The sequence below is a fragment of the Mycteria americana genome, chromosome 5 (assembly GCF_035582795.1).
Source record: "Mycteria americana isolate JAX WOST 10 ecotype Jacksonville Zoo and Gardens chromosome 5, USCA_MyAme_1.0, whole genome shotgun sequence".
NCBI lineage: Eukaryota > Metazoa > Chordata > Aves > Ciconiiformes > Ciconiidae > Mycteria > Mycteria americana.
The window spans coordinates 30,369,939-30,388,852 of NC_134369.1; the positions used below are offsets into that span (position 1 = coordinate 30,369,939).

The window sequence follows — 18,914 nt, forward strand, 5'->3', positions numbered from 1 at the left end:
CAGCCAGGGGCTAGGGAGCAAAGCTCTTGGTGACCCAGCACAGAGGGGGAGCACCTTTCTTGGGACCCCTCCGACACCCGCCCCCACCACATCTGCTTCCTCTGTCGTTCAAATTACAAGAAAACTTGTGGGTGGGTAATGCCGCTGTTCCAGCCCAGGCAGGGGGTCCTTGCCCGCAGCCTCTGCCAGAGCATCTCCTGGCCCCAGGCCAACCCGTAGCCCAGCCGGGAGCCGGGATGGGGAAGGGGTTGCCTCTGACTGTGCACCCTGGCAGCTCTCACGGGACAGGAGCCCTGCTGCCTCTTAATCCCGCCATCTGCCAGCCTCCGATGGGTGCAAAATCCCTGCAGAAAACACTCCCCCCCCACCCCATTTCAGCGGCGGCAGCTGCCGGGCGCCTGCCACCAGAGTGCCCCGCACCATGTCCCCTTGCGTGGTGACCTCGGGCTTGGGCGGTAAGAGGCTTAGCGCTGGATCCGAGCGGCTCCCGGCCAGGGCCAGGGCGGCAAGGCAGGACGAGATACAGATAATCTGATTGAGAGGGAACTTTCACACAGAGGGGCCGGCACGTGGCCAGCTGCACGGCCCCCCGCTCCCTCTCCGGGGTGGCTATGGCCCGTACCTGGAGGCCGGGAGCTGGGGAAGAGGCTCCGAGCTGTCTTAGATACTTCTGCCCCATAACTCTCCATCCTCATCCCACCGGCGAGCCCTGCCCCGGAGAGGAGGTGGGGGAGCCAGGGGGGAGCAGGCAGGAAGGGGTCCCCCCTGCTCTATGGCTCCAGATCTGCACCTGGGCTGCCAACGGTAAGCAAGGGACAGGCTGTTCCAGCACCCACGTTTCCTGTGGGAGCCGAGCTGTGCCAAAACGAGGGGAAAACCCTCTGCAACGAGCCTCTTCGTTAGCTCCCCTGACTTCCTGGGACAGCCAGCCAGCAGGGCCACGTGACTTTCTGCAAAGCCACAGCGTGTCTCGTAGCCAAGACTGCTCCCACCCCGCAGAGAGCCGAGCTGCAGCTGGTGAGCAGGGGAAGGGAGATGGGGTGAGTGGAGCCAGCAAAGGGATGAACACCAAGCTTTTCCCTGCCGGGCCCGGGTGGGATTTTCATGCCTCTCTGGCTGGGAGCCCCCCCGTGAGGCTGGGAGCAGGCTGCGGTGCGGCTAGAGCCCGCCACAAGCCAGCATCCCGTGGTAATGCCGGGGGAGCAGCAGCTCGGCCATGCCCACCGCAGCAGGCATCTCCCACTGACTTGGGGCATGTGGAGGACGGGGCAGCAGCCGAAGGTGGGACTACCTCTGGCCTAGCTCTGTCTGCCCCCAGAGAGGGGCTTCCCACACCAGTGCCACGTACCTACCGCCCTGCACCCACATATTGGGCAGCATCCCCCAAGCCCCCAGAGACAGGTCCCCAGCTCCCACCGGTCCCTGCTGGCTGGGCTGGGCTCCTCTGAGACAGGGGATGCTTAGCTTATTTCCCCGGGCCCTGAACCACGGGGGCCATGAGACGGGCAAAGCTCAGGCAGGCTGTTCCCAGGTGCGGGAGCAATGGCTGCAGGTAGAAACTGGAACTGGCAGCCTAACCCAGACAGCACAACCTGCCCGGCAGGCAGGGCTGAGGCAGCAGGCCCATTAATTCTTACTGTCTGGGATGGCAGGGGCCAAGAAGAGGTCCTCTCGGTTAGTCCCTGGCGCGATGAGGAAGAGTTTCCCCTGGGGGCAGAGCTCACGGTTAACTGCAAACTTAACACCCCCAGGTGTCAACCCCTAAGCTACAGGCAGCAGTAGAACAGCACTGGGTCTAACACATGTGCCCAGCATGCACCGGAGGACTCCATCCCCCCGGGCACTGGCCTGGCCAGCGCAGTCTCATCGCTTGGCTTGCCAGAGCTTCACCCTCCTCCTGACGTCCTGATGGGGAGGAGAAGAAAGCCTTCCAGTTCCCAAAGAGAGACTGCAGCTGCTGCCGGGCCTGCAAGTTGCAAGAGAAGCACGGCATATTACTTTTGTAATACTGGAGAGCTGGCCTGGGGAAAGCTCCCGGACTCAGGATCGCAAAGACAGAGGCACTTATTCCCTTAGAGACTGGTGCCAGCTCAAGAACCAGCAGGACAGGTTTCCCCTATTTCCATGCCTTGTCCATGTTCCCGAGTAGGTCCTGCACCAGAGTCCCTACCTCTAAAAGTCTCCGGCAGAAGTAATTCACCTCCTGCCAGTCCCTGTCTCTTCTGAAAAGGATGGTTTATGGGCCCAAGGGTCAAGGAACCTAAGCCTCAGCCTGCAGCCCGAGCTCTGCTCCCGAGCTCAGCATCTCAAAGTCAGCACCCGTTTACGGGAGCCAGCAAGCAAGCAAATGCGTGGCTGAAAGCTAACTCAGGAGCTTCAGCTCACAGAGTCACCTGGGAAAAAGAAACCAGAGCTCCACTGAGAGCTGGAAGTTATATTTAGAGGCTTTGCCAAGTCTCTGGGGACACTGTGTGCTCCCCAGGCACGACACCACGATGAGAGAAGGAAATCCTACACTGCATCCCCCACTGCCTGCCGGAGCTCACGTTGCCTTCCCACAAGAGCATCCCCCCAATCCCAGAGGGCTGGTCTCGCCCTATAAGCGAGACTGCTCTTAGTCCCCAAGAAGATCCATGCAATCAAACAGCCCCCAAACTCTCCCCCCTTGCAAGATCCGTGACTCTGCCTCTCCCCTCTCAACACTGTCTCCTTGCAAAGACCCGTGCCCGCTCCCAGTGCCCCCCTACCCCTCCGCTGCCCTTCTCTCTTCCCATCGTTTTTGTTCAAAGGAGGGAAGAGGTCCCTTGTCCTCCCTCCTCTCAGCCCCTTGAGCAGATTACAGGGTTTCCTGGAAGGGATGCTCCAAATCCTAAGAAGATTAGAGGTCCTGCCACCTTCTCCAGTGTAGGCGCACGGTGCTGCGGCAGCCTCTGCTCTCATCTCGGGAGGGCAGCGGAGTCGAGAGACGAGGCAGGTGGCAGGCAGGGACCATGCTAGGGAGGGCCCCAGCCCCCGGGAGCAGCCGGACCCTCACACTCTGATCCTTCCCTGCCTCATCCCAACAGCCCCACCGGGGGGGCTGCGTTGGCTGCCAACAGGCAGGGCTGCTCAGCATGCCCAGTGCTTTTTTTTTTTTTTTTTGCCTGGCAAGATCAAAAGTCCCCCGAGCCACCTCACAGGAGGTCAGGCCCAGAGCAGGGTGCAGAGCAAACATGGCAGCAAGAACAGCTCTCCTGGCACACCCCACCTGCCCTTCAAACAAGCCCAGGTGTCACTGTAGGGGACAGCTGGGGACTCCCACGGGTGTCGCTGGCCCAGGCCCAGCTAATACCACCCATCACCTGTGAGCTGGATGGGGAGCAGAGGGTGGAAGGTTTCAGAGCTAGAGGCATGCAAAAGCTGCATGCATGGAGGAGGAGGAGGAGGATTGCTCAACAGCTAGTTGGCAGCAAGGTGCATTGTGAAAAAGCCTGTCCCGAGGTAAGCGCTGCTCTCAGCCTGCCAACATGCAGATCACAAACTTCAGGCTCCTCAGCACCATCTGCCAGGGTGCCTGAGCTTACCCCACCACACAGCCCCTCTACCGCACACGTGCTAGGGGAAAGCAAACCCAAAGCCCTGCGCCCTGGCTGGACCCGCTCACCAGCCAAGGGCCAGCAGGTTCGAGGGGATGCGGTGGGACCCCCCCGCACAACGGGGATGAGAAAGCCTGGGCGACCGTCCCACTGGCACATCTCCCCTAGCTTTCACATGGGTGTGAGCATCAAGCTGCAAGAAAGACGGTGACAAGTAACGTCCCAGAAAGATGTAGGCGGGTGCTCAGCTCAGTTTCTTGAGTGCCGTTTACCCACATGCTGTGCCACCCACAGACCTTCCCCGAGGCAATGGCAGGCGCCCCCGGGCTCGCGTGCAGGCTCCAGCGCTGGGCCTGCCAAAGGACCACAGCCGAAAACTTGGTCCCATGCTCTCTGCAGGGCAACTGCCCAGCGGCTGCGCCGATGGCGGCTACGCTCCCTGCTTACGCTGCCGCAGCAGACCTGGCCATCACACGTACCTCCTCTGAAGGGCGATGTGTTAAAGACCCTAAAGGGGTCTTCCACAGGGAAGACCCATTCCAGCACCCCACCTCTCCAGCACAGGGGAGAGCAAGAAAGGGGCTTTGTCCCCAGCACTCGCACTCCCTCCCCAGGTCCCCCCCTGGAAAGGGTAAACCATGCTTGTTCACTCACAGCACAAGAAACGGGGCACCTAGGAAGGAAATTTAATCCTAACCACCTATTATCTGATCAGCCCCAATCTCTTTATCAGCCCAGTTAAAAGAATTACCCATCCAAGGCCCGGATGCACGTATTGTGCACTTGTCTCTGTCAGCTCTGGAGCCAATTACTCCACCCTCCTGTAAGGCAATTACAAGGTACAGAAATAAGCCCGCTTGTAAAACACAGGGGACTAAGGTACCGCTGGAGGCCAGAGCTCGGGGGCTCGCCCCTCTTTTTCTTTAAATTCCCTCGGGGCTCACCTGCCCTGGGGAAAAGGCAGGCTCTCTTGCCATTTTGTGGACCTGTCCCTCGCCTGGCCGTGGCCGTGCCTCCCGGCATCGCTGCGGGCAAGGCTCAGCAGCGCACGCTCACCACGGGAGACCTCTCTCCTTGAAGCTGGGGCTCTCCAGAGACTCATCGCTGCTGGTGGGCAAGCTCCTGCTCATTGCCTAAGTTTCCTCCAGACCTGCTACCCAACCACACACTCTCTGGCTAAAGCCCAGAATCGAAGGGGGTGCAAATTTCCTCACCAGCAGCCATTGGAAAGCATTTGGGGGGCAGGGGCTGGCTGTACGTCTCGCCAAAAGAAGGTGCAGCGAAGCCTTCCCTCACAATTCCCTCAGAGGAGCTGGAACTTCACGTCGCCCTCGGCTCCAATGCTCAGGTGGGCACGAATTTGGCAGCGTGCAGCCAATTATCCTGCATGGCTTCCCGCCGAGCCCACCTCCCACGGGAGGTGTGTGGGAGGAGCTGTGTGTGGGAGCTCCTTCCTTCTTGGAGGCCTGTGGAAATCTCTCCTCAACTCCTCTGCAGCTCCGGGTGCTGCAATCATCACCCTGAGCCAGAGGAAACCGGGTCCACTGTCAGCAGAAGAAGAGCGAGAGAAGCATCCACGCACCAAACAACCCGACGGGCATTTCCAGCCATCCCAGGGGACATGCTGGCCCCCTCCAGCTCGGCGTCTCCTGCCCGTCCCACTTTGCCTGCCTCTCCCCCGCGTGTCCACGCTGCAGAAGGTTGTTCACACATGGAGAACTTTCCCTTGGTGTAGGCTCTGATATACTTTGCAGGAACAGCAGCTCAAACCCCTGGGAGCCAGAGAGAGATGCCATGCAGTATTGGGGACAGGCCAGAGACTGCCAGGAGCTCCAGGCAGCCGCTGCCACCACCAGCTCTGAAAACAGGGCAGAGGAGAGCACGGCTCCATGGTGGGGTGACCTTGCAAGACATCCACTCCCAGCTCCAGCTTGGCTGTGGAGGTTGAATTTGGGGCCCTTCCCCTCCACCCAGCACCTACAGCACCACCCGGGAGCACTGCATCGTGCTTCAGGCCCCCCAGTATGCCAAAAATGCTGACGAGCTGTAGCAAGCTCAGCAGAGGGCCACCAAGAGGAGCGGGGGCAAGAACTATCAGATACAAGGAGAGGCTGAGATAACGGGGGTGGTTTGGCCTGCAGAAAAAAGGTTAAGGGGGAATATTATTACCGTCTTCAGCTGCCTGATGGGAAGGTACATATAAGATTGAGCCAGATGCTGCCCTGGGGTGCACTACAGCCACCTCAGAGACAACGGGCACAGGTCGCAACAAGGGAAACTCTGAATAGATAGCAGAGAAAAAAAATCCCCAGGAGCTGAAGCACGGGACCAGGTGCCCAGGGAGGCTGTGCAGCCTCCACCCTGGTAACACTCAAAACTCAATATGAGCAACCTGATCAAATTCGGCCCCGCTTTGAGGCGGCAGGGTGGACCAGGTGGCCTCCAGAGGCCCCTTCAGACCTCAGTTATTCCATGTTTGTACACACCTCCGGATGGCAGGTGCACACCTTTGCTTACGCGGGCCGAGAAGCCCCCAAATCCCGCGAGGCCGACAGCAAGGCTGCGGGAGGCGCAAGGAGCCCGTCTGGCTCCAGGGAGGAAACGAGCGAAGCTGGGAGCCCAGCAGCTGGAAGCTGGGGGCCCAGCAGGCAGCCCGGGACCGGCACAGCCATCCCCCTGGCTCCGCGGGAGTGCCGGTCTCGCAGCCGAAGCACGGGACGGGTGTGCGGGCATGGAGACAGGCGGTTCTGAGAGGGTGGAAACAAATCCTCCAGAGATGAGGCTCTGACTTGTCCGGGGAGGTGAGCGGGCCAGCGAGGGCGATGCTTCCCAACTTCCCATTGCTTGTGTCAAGAGCTCAAAAGAAGGAAAACGCAAACTCACCCCCCCCCCAACACCCCCATCCCCGCACCACGTCCCGCACCGCTCCGCGGTTGCACCCAGCCGGTTGCCGACTTTATAACCGGGGTCAGCCCCCTCGGCGGGGCCCGGTGTGGCGGGTTCGGGATGCGGCGGCTGCTGACAGCTGCCCGGCGGCGGGGGGCTCCCCTCGGCGGAGGCGAGGCAGCGGCTCCGCAGCCTCCGTTCAGGATGCTCCCTCCAGCCGCCCGTGGCCAGCCCTTGCCGCGGGGCACTGGCCTCCCCCGCCCCCAGCCGCCAGGTGCCGGGGCGGCGGGGGAGGCGCTGCCCGGAGCCCGCCCGGCCGGAGGCACCCGCCGTGCCGCTGCCGCCCGCCCGCCCGCTGCTCACCTGCGCCCGAAGAGCTTGAGGCCGGTGAAGCGCTTGTTGCTGTGCCGGCGGCCCAGCGGAGGCGGCGGCGGCGGCCCCCGCTCGGGCTCGGCGCCGCCCGACGCCCCGGAGGAGGCGGCGGTGGCGGCGGAGGAGGAGGAGGAGGAGGCGGAGGGCGAGCCGCCGGGCGGCGGGGGCCGCGCCGCCTCCATGGCCGGGCTCGGGGCTCGGCGCCGCCGCTACCGCCGCCCCGCGCCAGGGGAGGGGACTGGGGGCGGACGGGGGGCGGCGCGGCCGGCCGGGCCTCCCGCCCCGCCGGGGCCGGCAGCCGGGCAGGAAGTGCGGCCGCGCACCGGCGGCCCCGAGGCCGCGCCGAGCCGCCAGCGCCCCCTGCCGCCGCCCGGGCCGCGCGGTGAGCGGGGCCGGGGGCGCCCCGCGGCGGCAGCGGGCCCGGCCCCGGCGCTGCCGGCTCAGGAAGTCGAGTGTCAGCCCCGCCGCCGCCCCGCGCTCGGGAAGAGGCTCGGCGGCAGAAGCGGAGCCTCCCCCCGCCTCCTCCTCCGCCTCCCATTGTTCACGGCCGGACGGGGGGGACGGAGCCAACAGCCCCGCCGCCGCCACCGCCCTCTCCGGGGACCGGGAGCCACGGCCGGCCTTGCTGCCAGGGCGGACGCCGCAGCTCCCTGCCCGCGTTTTACCCAGCGCGGCGAGCCGCCTGCCCCGCTTCTCCCCGTCTCCCAGGGGCACCCCCGGCCGGGCGGCCGGCAGGCTCGGGGGCAGGGGCTGGCCTGCTCCGCATGGCTGGCAGCGCTGAGGCTGCCTTCGGCGAGGAAACGCTCTCCCCGCCTGGCAGGAGCGATGGGCAGCCCTCTTTTGCATGGAAAATGAGCTGGCCGTGATGGCTGCTGTCCCCCGCTCCCCTCAGGGTGCCAAGCCAGGCTGAAAGCCAGGGCTGCAAGGGCTGCTGGCGCAGGGTCCCAGCTGCCAGCCCGGCACGGCCGCTCGTTCTGACCCGTAACCCCCTCGGGGCAGGTCCCGCTGGCCACCTCGAGCACTGACCGTTCCCAGGAGGGCTGGTGGGGATGGGTCACACCTTCCAGCTCCCACCAGCTGCAGGAGGAACCCGACAGCCCAGGCAAAGCCCCGCTGAGCCCGTGCACCTGCAGGCTCAGCGTCAAGAGCGCCCGCGTGGCCCTCTGACATCCCCACTGGGGAGGCTGTGCTGCGCAAGCCCGGCGCTGGCGCTGGGAGAAGAGGAGGGGATTGCCGGCGAGGCACCGGGAAAGCATGGGAAGCCTTTCCCCCACCCCCCGAAGCACGGGCTGTCAGTGCCAGCCACAGCACCTCGGCCCCCCAAGAGCAAGAGGAAGGCGGCAGAGCCCGGCTCGGCGGGTACCTCGTATCTACGTCCCCCGGAGGGCTCTGGGGAACGTCCCAGGAGCGGTGCCGCCACATCTGCCGCAGCACGAGCTGATGCGCTCAGCCGGCCCGGGGTTCACTCTCGCTCTTCCTCCCCCGGCGGCCGCTTTCCGGAGTCATCCTGAGGGCAGGTCCCTGGCAGTGCTCCGCCGCCCGGGGCCCCGGCTTTGTTTGCACCCTCCACCTGGTTCCTCTCTCTGCACTTCCTGGAAGTGTGAGGGCGGCTGTCATCGCAGCCGGCTGCGCTGCACTCTTCCCCTGGCAGCCCACGGCACGGGGCCACCTCCTCTGCCGGGCCCTCTCTGGAGAAGCCTCGTGCGTGCCCTCAGCAAGCAGGAGCACACCGTGGCGTGCCGGGCTGCGTGCCGAGGAGCCTCACCTCCCTTGCTGAGGGGCTCTTCGTAAGCCTCCAGTCTCGAGACAGCCCCCTCTCCCAAAGCTGCCCCAGCACCACCATGCAAACGGTGACATGGCAGCAGGGTTGCCCTCCTGCAGCCCACCCTGTGCCATGTGCATCCTCACCCCGCATGCTACTGCAGCACTCACAACCCCCCAGCTGTATGCGTCTCCCCTGTGCGGTGGGTCTCCAAACACCCTCCAGCCATGAGCGCCTGCTCGCCCTGCGCCAGGGTTTGTCGAAAAACCACCTGGGTAAGACAGATACGGGGACTGTGGGAAGCGCAAGCATCTGGGAGGCTCCGGGCCAGCCTCCGACGAGCGGAGAGGCCGACTGACATTCGTCAACTGTCGCCTGGTGTGGGTCCGCAGGGCACAGCATGAGCCTTCAGGCTCAGCCTGTCTCCAGCTCCAAAATCCCCAGGTCTTCACAACCAGACACTGCTCGGTCTGCTCTGGCTCCAGCAGACCTTCAGATCAGCAAGGGGGTCTGTGGATGGCTTCTGTGTGGCCAGAGAAAAGCAAGCGAGCAGAGCCAGCCCCTGCAGCTGCACGGATGGCATTTCTAAAGGGGCACACAGTCTTGCTTTAGACTCCATCATCAAAACTAAAAAAAAAAAAACAAACCAAAAAACCTCACATCGGCAGACCTTGATCTCACCAGGCGAGCTCTGAAACCAAACACAACCCACTGCACTAATTACTGTGCAGAGGGAGGAAAAGGCAGGTCCTGGATGCCTAACTCCAACTCAGAGATCGGGGAGGGGAGAGGTTTTGTTATCACCGAAAGGGTTCATAACCCCTGCCGCTTTGCATGTCGCGATGGGTTGGTCGCTTTTGCTCCGTGCCTGCAGACATTTGCCTTTCACATTTTGTGCTGCCCTGCGGTGCTGACATCTAGTCCTCTTACCTGGGAGCACCGGGGCTCGGTGAGGCTGTCGAAGTAACACGCCCTGCCCCAGCACCTTCACCCTCCTCCCTGTGCTGTGTCCCCGTGTCCTTTCACAGTCCTGTCTCTCGGGCTTGGTGCAAAACCACGGGGGATCCCATAGAAAGCCCAGTTCTGGCTGTTCTTGGTCAGGAGACCAGAGGGGACAACCCTGCTGGCACTGGCTTCTCTGCAGGCAGCACCAGAGAGGGATGGGGGTCACTGTGCTGGGTGGTTTCGTGATCCAGCACGCACCCGCCTCTCTGTGCTAGTGTGTGCAGTCCCCTGGTAAGGAAAGGGTTAAGCTGCCTGCTTAGCCCAAACCTGGCAGGATCCCTGCCTGTGGGATTCATTGTGAGCTGGGATCAGATAAGGGAGGGGATGGCCAAGGGAGGGGATGGCCACTAAGGCAATTTCGGTTCAGGGATCCCAGCTCTCCCCACTCAGGAGTGTGCTGGTGCAGCTTCGCATTGCCCCTAACGAAACCTCCCTGCTGGCCGGCTCTCAGGGAGTCCCACCCCACGCTCCCCCCGCACACCCCCACTGCACACAAGGCTGCGGCTGTGGCTGTGGGGATAACCAGGGAGGGCTAACCATGTTTTCTGCTGCCTCAGGGAGCAGGCCTGGCCCACCTGATGTGGAAAAACATCAGCAGGAGTGAGGACAGGAGCATCCCCTCTGGCAGCAGCATGGTCTTGGGTCGGCTTAAACTAGGGAGCATGTCTGGTTTAAGACGGGGGCTTGGGGCTGCGTTACGCTGCCCTGCCCTGGCACTGCTGCAGGCATGTCCCTGCACCAGCCAGGCTCCCAGTTTCTCCAAAACTGCTTCTTGGCATGTTTCCATCTCTTGTTACACACAGCCCAATCCCCAGTTTACCGCTGCCATGCAACTAGGAGCATCCCGGATGAGAGCCATGGGGTGAATACACACCAGCGCTGCTCATCGAGCGCTGCATGATGCTGATTCCAAACCCATCCCACCCCTGCGTCTGTCAGAGCCTGTGCCTGACAGTGGGGCCAGCCACCAGCAGTGGGACTGCCACGGTGCCTGGGAGCTCTCACAAGAGAGCCAGATCTTGTCCCTGGCTCCGGAGAGGGTCAGGGCAGGGGATGGTGAGACACCTGCTTGTCACCCCCTGAGCAAGGTCTGTGAGGAGCCACCCGCTCTTAGGACTTTCCAGCGCTGTGAGCTTCCCTCCGGCCGTGCCAGGGGGTGCCAGCCATCTCCTTTCCCCAGCTGCACAGAGGGACGCAGAGACAGATGTCTCTGTCAGAGCGGAGCGGGCTTGGCTTGCTGGGAATGAATGGGAATTTGATTATGCTGCTCTGCACAGCTGGGCTAACACGATTAAAAGGCTAGCAGGCAGGACCCAGAGGAAGGAGGCTCCTCTCTCCCTGCAGCTGGAGGCTCTCCTTTCCTTCCTCCCCAGCCCCTGCTCTGCCCAGCTGGGACGGAGGGGCTGCACACCCTCTGCCATGAGGGTTTTTGGGACTTCACAAAAACCCAGAGCCCAGCCAGATCCGAAGGTAGAAGGAAGAGAAGACTGCAGAGAGCCGCAACCAGCTCTCCCTGGCCCCGCAGGGCTCCCACTTCCCTCTCCCCAGCAGGCCCTGCCAGCTCTCCCCTCTGCCCTGCCTTCGCCTGTGCCTGTGACCAAGCTCCCTTGCTATTTACATTACAAAGCAGCCCCCTCCGCTCAGCTCTCTGGTTATATTTAGCTCCTCGGCACAGAACAGCCTGTGAGACGCATTAGCTGCGTCCTATCTGCCAGCCGGGGACCACACCAAGCAGCCAAGGTACCCTGCATCTCACTAGCAGGGATGGAAGCTGTCAAGGGGATGCCCTGCTTTGCTCTGCCGGGGCTAATGCCAGGTGGGGGGGCACAGAGGGCCACAGGGACCCCTCTTTCCAATGCCGCAAGATGCCTGTGAGGAGCCCTGTGGTGCTGGGCTGTGTCGGGTGCTGCCTCTGGAGGTGGCTGAGAGCAGAAAGGAACTGGTCTGACACCCAGCATGTCCCTTGCCCCATAAACATAGCCTGCACGGAGCCCATGCAGGGAGCTTTTGTGCACTTGTGGTTTCCTTTCCGGGTAAACACCCCTGCGGCCTGGGTTGCTGGGAGCGGTGGCAGTGACAAAGGCCACCGCTGCAAGCGTCGCCCCGAAAGCAACTGAGAAAGTGGCGAAGATGAGAGAGCCCAGAACTGCACAGGTCCCTAGCCCTGCCAGAGCGGCTTCAGGGTGTTCAGCACCTCTCCCAGGCCTCCCTGGCTCCAGGTCACAGGGTTTTTCAAACCAAATCAAAGTTCCCCCAGCCTCTAATTCACCTTATTGCCACTGGAGCTGCCCCACTCGGGGAGCCAGAGATGCTCCTGCCCCACCACAAAACCTTGGTGGGGACACTCGAAGATAGCAGGAGCTGACTTCGGACTCCCCTTGGCCGAAGCAATTCTCCAGGGAGCGAGGCACAAAGCCACGGTGCTTGCTCAGGGTTTGCTGCAGTGACAGAGAGCACGGGGTCCTTCTGGCATTGCAGAAGCACCTCCCTACTGGGAAAATTGTCCCAGAATGTGCAAATCTGGTGCACAAGCCAGCATCATTAATAAGCTTGGCACGAAACTGCTACTCAAAGCCCTGAACATAACCTGAGTGCTGAGCTCTCTTCCACCCGCCCAAGGTGCCTCCATACACCGCAGCAGCTATTTATGGAAGGAACTTTATTTCCACGGGCTTAATATAATTTCTGCTTATTTCAAAACCTTTATATAGCAGCTCATGCCACCTGCCCCTTGTGATGACTAATGGGTCCCAGCAGGAACAGGCAGGTTGGCAGCAGGAGGACTGGGGCCTCCAACCTTCACTTGACATTGAGGACACCTGCGATGCCCACAGCCCATGGAGGAGGTCCTCCAAACTCCATACTGGGGTTCGGTAAGTGCCTCCAGAGCCAGGCAGCATGGTGAGGGAATTTCTGTCAGCCCCCCCAGGGCGTCTCGTGCTGCAGGAGGGGCACCTGATGAAAGGTTAGCCCAGCTCTGGGCAACGGCTCCATCTCCACCTGACCTGCCCCAGGGAGCAGCCAGACGGCACAGGCAGATTTCCACCCCCAGACAATTCCTCTCCTGTTTCCCCTTCCCTTTGCTCGGCTGCCCGAAATGGAGGGTGGACGAAGCAGCTCATCCCAAACAGCACCTCCTCCCTTGCCACTGGCCCGCAGGTAGCTGCGGCATCCCCTCCGACCCCACCAGACTCCTCTCTTCTGCAAAGCCGGCGTTGGATGGAGCAAAGCCTCTTGCGCAGAGACCCCTTGTGAGGGCTGAGAAAGACAGAGGCGCTTTGCGGAAGGGCGGCACGGGCTGGAGCGTGTCAGCGGAGCCGCCTGCCTGGGGTGGCCGGGGTAGGACGAACAGGATGTAAACAATCCCCAGCAACCCTAGACAATTCTGGAGCAAATTCAGGCTGATCAAATTAGGTTGCAGTATGGTCCCTTCCTCCCCTGGGGAGACTGGATAATTGCAGCTGGCTAATCCGTTCACAAAACGCGCTGTGCACATCTGGAGGAAGACAGCTAAGAGCAGAAAATCCTGCTCTGCCCCCTCCGCTCGGCACGGTAATTCCTCATCCTCATCAGGGCAGAGACCTTCCCAGCTCTGCCCGGTGCCTCGGTGAGCAGCCCCAGGTACCGAACGAGGGCCAGGAGGGTGGTGCGTTGCCCCAGCTCACGGCAAGGCTCAGGGACGCAGGGCTGTCTCGGGGAGGACTCTGCCACCCCGGCTCCTGCTCGCCACCCACTGCAGGAATAACAAGTGCTCGAGATGAGTCAGCTCCGGGGCCCCTCCTGCTCTGCAGGCACTAATACGGTTTCCCATTAGTTCCCATTACTGCAGTATTAGAGAGCAATTCGCTCACAGTTGGCACTGCAGCCCTTGCAAGGGAGAAGGGTTGCTGTACACGTGGCAGTGCAGCCGGGGTGACCGATAGCTCCTGCCCAAAATCTGTCCCCCAGCAGAGCTCTGCGCCCCAGAGTCCCCAAGTCCCAGGCTGACAGCAGGAGAGCCCGTCCTGCCTCTGCCCGCCATGGCAGCAGGCATGGCACCAAGATCTTCCGTGCTGGTTTTCCACCTGCTTGTAAACTACCTGGCGCTTGCTGAGCACGGCATGACATAGAGACACTGAGCCCAGGAGGACACAGAGATGTCCCTGGGCCAAGCCAGCTCAGGAGAAGGGTAAGGAGGTGGCTCCTGCCTTCTCCCCTCCGCTGGGTCCCAGACCCTCGCAGCAGCCCAGGGTCAGTCCTGCTCTCTTTTACTCCAGGCAGGTGCAGGGTCGAAGGATTTCTCCTCACGTACACCTGAGAGCCATTCTGCAAAGTTTGGGGGTACTAAATGGTAGAAGGGCTTAAACAGTGAAAAAAAGGGGAGGGTGAGTCACCAGACCTTATTTGCTGTGAGAGAAAGAATAGAGCTGAGCTCCTGGAGGTGCTGACCCAAGCAGGACTTCAGACAGTATGTGTGGAGTTGGGAATAGGAGCTCACCTGAGCACCCCCAGGCAATGGCTCCCATAAAAGCTCCATGGAAGCTATGAAAACCACTCTTTGCCTCCACCAGTTTTGCTTGGTTATAGCAGGGGTAGGTGAGTCCTAAGAAGAGCAGTCCCGGCAGAAGAGTCACACCAACAGCCAGGACAGATACTCCTCTTGCTGCAAGGTGCCCACAAAGGGGATATTTCCAGCCTAAGCCCCAACCTCAGCCCCTTCATCTTTGCATCACTTCTCAGTCTCCCCAGGTAGGATCAAGGCTTCTGGACCTGAGAGTCAAGCAAGGGGACATTTGCCTTAGGGCAGAGGAGGAAGAGGAGAATCGATGTTATCAGAAGTCCCTTGTGTCCAATGTGCTGAACAGCGATAAGCTGGCGCTGCAGAGAAAGAGGGAAACGTCCAGCCCACGACCCCGTGCCAGAGTTCGTGGGAGGCTGTTGGGCACGGACTGCCTAGAGAGGGGCCTGGGGGGCATGAGAGCCCTGGGACGGGAAGGGGCAGTTGGGTAGAAGGAAAAATAAGGGGGCCTGCGAGGGTGACAAGGGGACTGCCACTGGGGAGGGGGCTGTTGCATGGTGGGGGAGGGAAGGGGCTAACCTGTCCCTTTGTCCCTGTGCTCAGAAGGTTTCTGGTGGGAAGGCACCAGTGGCCGCTGGGAAGAGCCCGACTCACGGGAGGGAGATGCCCCCAGGACATGGCACTCCTCCGCCCCAGCCCAGCCCCAGTGCTCGGGGACCCAGGAGCTCCTACCTGTAGGAGACCTGCTTTCTGATGGCCAAGTGCAGGAACTGCTCCTCCACCTCCGCCACCACCACCGCCCCTCTCATCTCCTCCCAAGCTGGATCCACGCCGTGGAGGCCCGAGCGTTGTGCTCGCCCGGTGCTCTCTGCCTCTGCCGCTCCCAGGAGGCTTGCCGTGGCCTCCCTGGCCGCCTTGCCGTCGCCCCTGGCCGGGGTGAAGTCTCTCCAGCTCGTGGGACCTTCAGCCATGCTGGGGTGAGGTGCCTCTCCAGGCGGGGAGTCCTGCTCTGTCCCCACAGACCTCCCGGGCAGCTCGGTCCGGCCCTGCAGTGTCCCACGGTGCTGCTCCACTTCACCTCCCCAGCGAGGACGATCTCAGTGAGGCTGAACTACCCGGAGGAGCATGAGCATGGAGAAAAAGCAGTGTCCAACTTTTTGCAGTGGTATTTAGCAGCCTCTTGATAGCGGTTTGGGTAGCTCAGGTGCTGCAGCTCAGCCTCCTTCTGTCTCCGCTGCCCTGCCACGGCAAAGCGGAGGAACAGCTGATGGAAACCCAGAGACGTTGGTGCTGCTCCTCGGAGGAGCTGGCACTGCGAGGGCAGTGGGGAGGGAGTGGGAAATACGGCACTCCCCGGAGAAAAGGTCTTAGGAGAGAGCACGTCCAGGGATGGCGATGCTCCCAGCAGGCAAAGGAGAGCCCCGGGTGCCTTCTGTGAGGTTCCCCTGGGGCCAGGCACGTCCCTTGGCGTCTCCGGCAGCAGCAGCCGAGCGGGAGAGGCAGGCAGAGGTAGGCAGCGAGGAAGGTGCCTGTGCACCGATCCTGCAGCAGCCCTCAAAAAGACAAAGCAGAAAGAGAGCGTGAGTGTGTGCGTGGGGAGGGGGGCTGCGGAGAGCTGCACCGAGCGAGGCAGCCTGGTGTCACCTTAGAGACACTCGGAAACTGGCACTTAACCCTTCAGAGGCCAGGGAGGCAGAGGAGGGTGGCAACTCGGCTGCCCCTTGCTGCTCGCAGCCCAGCTGGCGTCTGCCTGCCTGCAAGGGCTGCTCAGGGAGCTGGGTCTCAGCTGCTCATCTTAACCAGACGCGCAGTCACGTAAAGTCAGACAGCCTGGAAAACTGTGTGACAGCAGCCCCAGCAGAGCAAAGTACCTGCTGCTCTGGCTGACCGTCCAACACGGATGAGATCTGTTCGGAGATGGGGTCTCCAGCTTTGGGCAGTGGTACCCAAGGAGAGGTATGGCTGTAGCGCGGCTTCCCTCCTCCCAGCAGGCTCACTCAGCTCCTTGCCACTTGGGAGGCCACGTTATCCCTCCTTTTTACTAATTCAAAGCATTTTTTTCTCCGATCCTGGCATCCAGAGGTAGAAAGGCTCTTCTGTCTTCTGCCCACATCCGTCAGGAGAGTTGCATCATCTGTCTGTCCTGGGCTGGGACTGGACTTCGTGGCCCCAGTCCCAGCTCTGGCCTGCCTCAGCCTTGCCCGTGCTGGTGCTGCAGATGCCAGATGGGGTGAGAGATCCCCACAAAGCTCCCATATGTATCTGGATGCTTGTTTTGGATTTGTTCTGCTACAGATTCACACGCTGAGGCTTTACCTGCCGGGCACTGGGAAATTTGAGGTTCAGGTCTGGAAGAGCCACCCACTGCATCAGTTGCCCATGGCAAGGTCCTACAGTCATGTATTACATCAAGAACACATTGCCGTCACCCCTAATCCCAGTGTCTTCTCATGAAGGGCTGGCATGATGGGAGCTGGAACGTGTCCTCATCCTGCTCTGACTGTTTTATCAACCTGGGAGTCATCAGGAGCCGCTCATCCCTCTTGCCAGTGTTCCCCATCACCTCCATGCGACCCTGTGGCACCTCTGCTGCAGGGTGCTGTGGCAGGGCACATTCCCACGCCACTCCTGACCCCAACCTGGGAAGCAGCAGGGGCTGGAGAAGGGCTGTGCCTTTCCCTGTGAACCACAGCCCACTGGCACCTCCAGTTCAAGTTACCGAACCTTTGTCTGGCCCTAAATGTCACGATGACATCTCCCCGCCCCGTCCTGCGCCTGCCGGGGGATTTGTGCTTCCCAGGGTCACGGCAGCCCCCGAGCCCACTCCTCAGCACAGTCGTGACTTGCAGGGAGCCCCGCACCCTCCTTGCTGCGTGACTCAGCCCCGCCAGCCCCCACAGGGGTTTTGTTCCCCTTGAAAGCCGGAGTGCCGCTGGGCGAGCCCTCCCCAACAGGCAGACCTGGCCCTGGGGAAGCCACTTCATCCTCACTTGCTGGGACTGAGACCTGCCCAGGAGCTTGCCAGTGCTCCCCACACCGATGCACGGCCCTGCTCCACGTCCTGCTGCCACCCACGGGCACCATGGAGGTTGGGAGCAGGCTGTGGGAAGGGAGAAGCAGCAGGTACCCGGCTGGTGCAGAGGGACCTGTGGCACCTTCTCACCACCCACTGGGCGATGCCTCTCTGCCTGCCCCGGGGCTCACCCTGGCCTGGGGGTGCCCCCCCGTTGGCCACGTGCTATGAGAGCCACCTTTGCTCGCGCTGGCCAGCTGGGCTCCCAGGGCAGGGCAGAGCGGGGCTGCCCAGGGGAGATACGGGGGATGGGAGGATGCAGGTCCACTCGCGCTCCCAGGAGATTTTGGCAAATATCTGTCTTGTCCCTGATGGTTAAAGGAGTCAGTGGCCGCCATGCTGAGGAAGGGGATGGCCAGGCTGGAGTGGACGTGAGTTGGAGGCTGGGGGAGCACAGGGTGCAGGAAGGAGGAAGGAGCCACCTGGGGGGGTTTCTCACTGATGGCTGCGTAGGTGCCATAGGAAAGGAGCTTCAGGGAGGGAAGCAGAGGCCCTTATTGCAGGAAACCTCCAAGAGCCAGGCAGAGCAGAGCCCCGGGGTCTCAGCGCCTCTGGTCAAGGCAGAGAGAGGGGCAGGACAGTGGGTGCCTCCTGCCTTCCCACGGGGGCTGATCCTGCGCTACAGAAAGCCTCTCTGGGGGGAGGAGCAGCCAGCATAGGGTTTTGCCCCTTTCTACCCGTGTGCCAAACTGTACAGCTGTCACACAGGCAGTGCGTCCAGATATCGTGTGTCTGCAGAAGAGGAGACATCATGGGATACGCCTGCGTGAGGGGAGGTAAAGGATTGCTCAGGCTTCTGCATCTCTCTCTGCCCACCTGTCTCTGCAGGATGTGTCATGTGTCTGTCACTAATGGGGTCACTCTTCCCTTGGAGGATGCCATCAGAGCTCCCTGAGGACCTGGGAAGAGCAGGCAGATGCTGGCTGGGAACAGCACGGCTGGGTGGTGGGGCTGGGTCAGTCCTGTCCTCCTGACAGCCAAGGCACGCTTCAGCTGAGCCCGGTCACCTGCTTAGCTGGGGCACAGGCAGGAGAGGGCCTCTCCTGTGCCCTGGGTAGGGATTTCCTTCTGCGTGGGCACGCAGGACGGCGCAAGGGCAGCTCGGTGTTGCCATACAGACCCTGTCCTCCCTTTTGCAGTCACAGGCAGGGCACGGGCTTTCTGGGAAGCAGCATTTCTAGCGAGTAAAGCTCTGGGAGGGTACAGTCTCCTCCCCTGGGCACAAGAAGAGGAATCGCCACGCTGTGCACCCATAAGCCCCGTTTCAGCCACCAGGTTAGAAAATCAACATGGATTTGTTGAGGCTGAGGCAGGCTGGGTCAGGGTCCGGTCAGGTGCCATCGCTATTAACAAGCCCTCAGCACCCGGGGGGTGTCAGGAGGTGCGACTGCCCCATTTGTCCCCAGAAGGTGTCCAAAAGCCTGGGCCCCTTGTCAGGCAGCAGGACTGAAGCCTGCCGACCCCCTGATGGATCCGTGTGAGAACTGCTAGCACAGTCCCAAACGGTGACAGCAAGAGGGGCCATGCCGGACTCGGAGAGCGGGGATGCTCTCCTGAGAGCCCTAATAGCACATGTCCTTCTGTAACAAACCCAACGTACCTGCCAGGCTGCTGCCACGCACCGCCAGCGGCCCGCTTGGCAGCGGCGAGCTGCAAAAGCCAATTCTTTTCTCTTTTTTTTTCAAGTTGGCCTGGTAACAGAGAACAGTTGGGAATAATTTGTCTCTGAAAAACGAAGCCTGT

The 18,914-nt window shown here is 61.7% G+C and overlaps 1 protein-coding gene across 2 annotated transcripts in view; it reads right to left on the reverse strand.

Moving 5' to 3' along the window:
• The window catches only part of DGKZ (diacylglycerol kinase zeta), a 45,467-nt gene extending 38,307 nt beyond the window's left edge, over positions 1-7,160 (reverse strand). The window contains exon 1 of one of the 2 annotated variants that reach the window (XM_075502691.1): positions 6,825-7,160. In XM_075502691.1, coding sequence (XP_075358806.1) covers positions 6,825-7,015 — 191 coding nt within the window. In that variant the 5' untranslated portion in view covers positions 7,016-7,160. The remainder of the gene's footprint in view (positions 1-6,824) is intronic. The other variant, XM_075502692.1, reaches the window with a different exon arrangement.
• Positions 7,161-18,914: the final 11,754 nt, after the last annotated feature.